The sequence below is a fragment of the Trichogramma pretiosum genome, unplaced genomic scaffold (genome assembly GCF_000599845.2).
Source record: "Trichogramma pretiosum strain Unisexual culture from Peru unplaced genomic scaffold, Tpre_2.0 scaffold42, whole genome shotgun sequence".
Classification (NCBI taxonomy): domain Eukaryota; kingdom Metazoa; phylum Arthropoda; class Insecta; order Hymenoptera; family Trichogrammatidae; genus Trichogramma; species Trichogramma pretiosum.
The window spans coordinates 1,124,383-1,130,382 of record NW_019641653.1 but is presented as its reverse complement, the minus strand read 5'-3'; the positions used below and the strand labels follow the sequence as shown (position 1 = coordinate 1,130,382).

General features: G+C 48.8%; 1 protein-coding gene across 1 annotated transcript in view; it reads left to right on the top strand.

Moving 5' to 3' along the window:
* Window positions 1-368: 368 nt before the first annotated feature.
* Window positions 369-6,000, top strand: part of LOC106651880 (homeobox protein Nkx-2.4-like) — a 28,373-nt gene continuing 22,741 nt past the window's right edge. The window contains exon 1 of the mRNA XM_014370572.2: window positions 369-2,125. Within this exon, the coding sequence (XP_014226058.1) occupies window positions 1,294-2,125 (832 nt within the window). The 5' untranslated portion in view covers window positions 369-1,293. The remainder of the gene's footprint in view (window positions 2,126-6,000) is intronic.

Here is a 6,000-nt window from a genome sequence, read left to right as displayed (position 1 = left end):
GCTCGCTCTTTCTCTCTCTTCTTCTCGAGTGGGTCTAAGCGGCCGTGAGAGGGCCTCTCCACGAGAGCCCCAACAGTACTCTCCATTCATTCATCCATACAACAAGCCCGGCCAGCATCAGCCCGACGACGACGACGACGACGACGACGAGAGCGCCGCGCTGTACGTACCGTCGGTCCTCTCTCTATATACATCAAGGAGCTGAGCAATACTATATATATACATAGAATATATAGATATACATATACGCGCCCGCCGCGTCTGTGTATGCTCGCGTATACATGTGCAGTGTGTGTGAATATACAGATGAAGAGTGGAGAGAGAGAGAAAAAGAAAGCTCTCGGGTGAGAGCGGGATAGCGAAAGAGAGCGAGAACAAGCGAGATAGAGAGAGAGAGAAACAGAAACAGGGAGAGAGAGAGCAGAAAGCGAAAAAACAAACCCTTGGAAGCGACGTTAGAGTTGTGTCTAGTCCGTGTGTCAGTGTTGTTGAGATCCTCTCGAGTGTCGCGGGCGCGGGACGGGACATAGACTGCATTATCAGCGGGCAATACCAGTCCTAGAAGAGCAAAAGAAAGAAAGAGAGAGATAAAAAGTGCGCGCTCGTGTGATTAAAGTTCGTCGCTCAGGTCGGACCACGCGCCGCGAGCTTTTGTTACCCCCGTTTCCCGGTGGATAATGTGCAGTGCTTTCGTACAGTGTGTCTAGGAAGCTCTTCTTCAACGTGGTGGTGGTGGTGGTGCTGTGTGCCTCTCCGTATTATACGGCCCGCTCGGGCGAGGATACATTTCTACTCCGAAATAATCGCGAGGCCGCCGCCGGCCGGTTCGCAGGCCGGCGAACTTGACCCCCGCGCGCGACTCGTGCGAGAGAGTGTGATATGCGCCCTCGTAGGAGCGTTGGATTCTCCCGCAGCAGTGAACAACGAGCCAGTGAATACTTAAACGTAGCGCGAGTGGTGCTCAGTGGTGGCCAGTGTTACGGTAATATAATCGAGTGAACTAGGATCTAGGCTGCAGTTGTACACAGCGGCTATAAATATAGGGTATAAAACAAGTGCCACGAGAAACAAAGGCGATACGACGAGTAGTCCCAGCTTGCCAAAGTTGGACTAAGCAAAAACACGACACTCTTGCTACTTTAGTTCGATAAGGCGTGTGCGTGTGCTGAGGCGCGGGTGCCCGGGGGCTGCCGCATGATATGCCGCTAGAGTTGTGATCCAAGCGTCGCCAAAATTCTTTGCGGTTCGTATCTGCGCTACTTCGACGGCAGGAGCGTCGAGGTCTTCGCCGAGATGAGCGGTGGCGGTGGCAGCCAGCCCGGCCAGAACGGCGCCAACAATGCGGCCACCGCGTACCACCATCATCAGCAGCAGCAGCAACAACAACAGCAGCAGCAGCAGCAGCAGCAACAACAACAACAGCAGCAACAGCAGCAGCAGCAGCAACAAACGGAGCTGGAGCAGGCGGGTCTGCTGCCCGAGCTCAACGGCGTCGACCTGGCGATGAGTCTGTCGCCCAAACACCAGCACTCGTCGCACGCGCAGGTCGGCGGTGGAGGCGCCCACACGACCCCCTTCAGCGTGACCGACATACTCTCGCCGATCGAGGAGTCGTATCGCAAGTTGGAGCTGGCCGCGGCGGCGGCGGCCGTCGGGGTCGGCGTCGTGTCCCACGGCCAGGGCTCGCCCTACGCCAGCGCCTGCGGCAACGGCGGCCGGGGCGTGGGCGGCGGCGGCAACACCGGCAGCTCGAGCGCCAGCAGCGGCAGTCCGCCTCTGCACGGTGGCTCGACGCCGGGGGTCAGCACGCCCGGGCCCATCAGTGGGGCGAACAACGGCACCGGCGGTGGCGGTGGTGGCGGCGGCGTGACCAGCAGCGCCGGCGGCGGTGGTGGAGGTCCCGCGGGCATGAGCGCGGCCAGCATGGGCAATCCCTACGCGACTATGCAGCTGACGCCTCAGTATCAGTACTGCGCCGCCGAGCTGTCGCCTTATCATCACGCGGGCAGCGGCGTGACCGGGGGCGGCGGCGCCGCCGATCCCATGAGGTCGCACGGCGTCTCGTCGCATCATCATCCCTGGTACGCACCGGCGCCCACGACCACCAATGATCCCAGATTCGCAAGTGAGTACGGTAATTACTTTTTTATAGCCTTGTGTGTACAGCTTGGTGTGACCGACGCGTAGGCTCTAAAATTTATCGTATCGATAGTTGCCCTGTTAAAAACGCGAAAAAATCGAAGTAATTGGCTGAATTGTTAATTGAAATTTTACAAATGGTGCTTGATTGTAACAAGTGCTACTTTCTAATGGGCAAAATCCCACAGAAAAAATTGAGGCAAATTTTATGTAGGATATCAATTACAGTAGTTTTATCGAAAGTTCTTCAATTTCAATCATTTCACGTACGACGTTCATGAGCTTTTTCTTCGTCCTCGTGGATACAAAAATTTATTTTAGTTTTTTTTACCCTTTTATACGACACACGTTGTCTTGTTTTCAAAAGTGTATAAAATCGTATCTTTGTAGTAATCCAGAAATCTCACGAAACATCACTTAGCATATATAACTTAAAGCTTTGTGATTTCTATAACGTTTACGGTTAAAGTAAAAAAGCACTCAAATAGACAAACAAGTTTATAAATCCCTGTATTTAGTTGAAAAAAAGCAGCAATTCGTTCGTGCGGCGCGTTAAGTGAAATCCGCAAAGTTGCCTCTAGCAGTGCTCCGCGCGACGTTCACACACGTCCTATCGGCCGGTAATCTTGACGACGGCCGACGGATCACGTCTGCAGCACGCGACTATTATATACGTCTCGCGTGCGAGCTCCGCGCGCATCCAGTTTCACAGTCAACATATATAACGCGCATATAATATGTCGCACCGCGTAAAACGTATACTATGTGTATAGCAGCAGTGCCACGAGCAAATCGGTAACAAGCACATGGTTGCACGTATTGTGTATCGTAATAGCGATAATGTACGCGAGGATAAGTGCAGCTCTATATCGCGCTCGTCGAGCCTCGACACACGCCGGCTGTCATCCTTCCGGCTTGCGGAGCTTTTCTCATTCACACACACGCACACACCCACGCAATCACACGCATATACGCAGAAGCGCGTGCATCGGTCACAGGAAATTGCCGAATGACGGTTGTCCGCACGAGCTCAGCTCGAGAGCGATGACGACGCGACGACACGGTTACGTGAATATTTCGTCGTGCTTATTAGACTAGGCGCTCGTGCGCGCGTGACAAGCTGTAATGCGTTATAAAGATCCACTCGACGTTCAAATAGTGCAATCCAATCAGTCGAATGCACAATTATGAATAATTTGTCGCAATTTATTATCAATGAAATTTTCTTGAACGATTGCCTTGATACTTGATATCGACTCATCGCGTCGTCTCGAAATAAGTTATGAACATTCGATTCCAAAATAGAGATGTTGTATTTTTCACATGCATAAAATTAATCGATTCATCGAACTTGGGCTGATTCTAAATGATTTTAGTTGTACAAACAATCGATTAATTGCATAAATTCTGCGCTGGGGTTCTGGCCGCGCATTGTATACACAGAAAGAGTCCGTACAGTGGGCAAGCGTTCGTTGCTGCGAGAGAGAGAGAGGAAGGGAGCTTTTACATCTTGACTCGCCAAGTTCAATCCAATTTACAGTTCGAAGCTCCCTCTACTCGCTGCGTCCATGTATATTAGTATTCCAGTCTTGGCAAGCCGGTCGGGGATAGATAGTTCCGTACTCGCTTTCTCGTGCGCGAATAATGAAAATCCTCTGGGAATATAGCGAGGAAAGTTTGATTTCATTAATGCGTTTCGCTCTATCTCTCCCTCACTGGCGAAAGCTTTGAATTTGGGCTACTTTAACTTTTTGACTCTTCAATACCCTCAACTTTTCAATGCCATCCTTCTTTTTTAATCGGCTTTATAGTTGTCGATCATTTTCTTCAGCCCTCGCAAGAGGTTTCGACAAAACCATTCTTTTTGAAGTAAATTTAAGATATATTTTTTACAAAAAAGCTCATCTCATTAGTTGAAATTCATAGTTATCTTCGATGAAAAAACAGTCTCGCGAGTGAGCCCAGCGTTAAAATTGTTTTTTTTTATAATTACTTCAAAGATTATCAAATCAAATATTAGAAGTGGTTTTTTCGAGTCATCGTTTTGAATAAATCTATTGTACGCCACGTATAATATTATTTATGCCCACCATATGAAGAGCTACTGAGTATCTTCAGTGAACAACATATTATGGGTCTCATTTAACCCACGAGTAAATATTGAGATTTTTTTTTTCCTGAAGCACTTGCTTCCGAGAAGCTCAATAGATTTTCGACGCTGAAATAGCTGCAGGCACGAGCAGGAGGAGGAGGAGGCCGCCGTGGTTGTGACGGCCCATCATATCGGCGCCTCGGCATCCGCGCGCGTTCGTTCCTTGTCACCGCGCGCATCACAAGAGAGCTTCTATACGCATACAAATGCAAGAATTCACGCTGTCATTTAAGCGCGTGTATATAAATCGCGGAGTGTATATATAATAAAATCCGGTTCATCGAGCGTGACTCGGTGAAATTTTTCCGTTGAATGGGAACGTTTTGCGCTGCGCGCAGAACTCGACGCTCTCAAAATGCACGATCGACTCCGCGAATTTCTTCCTGCGCCATCCTCCTCCTCTTTCTTATGCGCTTCATGGAGAAGGAGAGATATTTGGTTTCGCGCGTGCTTTGTTATCCGAAGGCTTGGGACGGCTTTTCCGCCTCTGGTGTTGCGAATGAGTTTCTGAGAAGTAATTTAATCATGAGGTATTAAAATTAAATGCAGCCAAGTTTTGACTATTAATAATTGTCTCTTGTGTGTTGGACCATCGAATAGAATCGTAAACAGGTTTCGAGTTGGCTTGCACAATTCCATTGTGCAGTTGAAAAAATATTAATCATCTTGATACGACCTAGCTGGACCGATGTCATACTCGTTGTGTTCTTTTTCTGTGCTATAAACACAGAGATACATCTCAATTAATTGTCCTGGACCAAACATCTTCTTTCTCGAATCTCATTGCTTGAATCATCGTGCAGAATCCAATTCTATGCAAGCTCGTTTTCAGGCAAAAACTGAGAACGCACCGATCCGAGTCAACGCGTTTCCCATTGTTACTGCGCACCGACGCAGATACACATTATTATTACGCGTGAATGTGCTTGTGCGAGCAGGAACAAATTTTCGTGGGTATATTATATGCGTATTCGGAAGACCTCCTGGGTAGTCCGCGCGCTCGCTTCGATTCCACGCCGCAACGAGAGAAGGTGATTCGACACATATCGAGACAGCCTAAATCGTCTCCTTTGTCCTGCAAGTGTTTGTGCAAACGACGATCAGCGTCGAAAAAAAGAAAAGGAAGAAGCAGAGAGAAGAAACTCGCGTTACAAAGGTGTTTTAGCGAATTTTAATTCTCGTCTCTTTTTTTCTCTTCCGCGTGTGCGAGAGGCGTCTTCATTCGAGCTATATCACGCATGGCCCTCGGCTGTCGACGTGTTATACTTTTACAAATCGATTCGACTGCCTCGAGTATTATGTCGAGACGTCGAAAGATGCTTTTCGCATGCGTATATAATACGCGCAAGCACAACAACACACACACGCACACACGAGCACAGGTCTTAATTATTGTACACCGTCGGGCGCTCGCGGGCTCGTGCGGCCTCTTCATTCGAGAGCATTACAATATGCCCACACTGGGCCATGCGCGTCGATTATAATGAATGTGATGAAGGATCACGCTTCTCGTCTTTACTACCGGATGATGGCGATGATGATAATGACGACGACCATGACGACGTCGATGATGATCGTATCTTTTTAGTTTGGACGTAATTTGGTCTTAAGTATGATGCTCGAACTTCTCTCGTCTCTTTCTTTCTCGCTCTCTTTTTTCGTCTGACATCGGATGAACGATGATCTTTTAATACTGCGCGTGTCTCTGC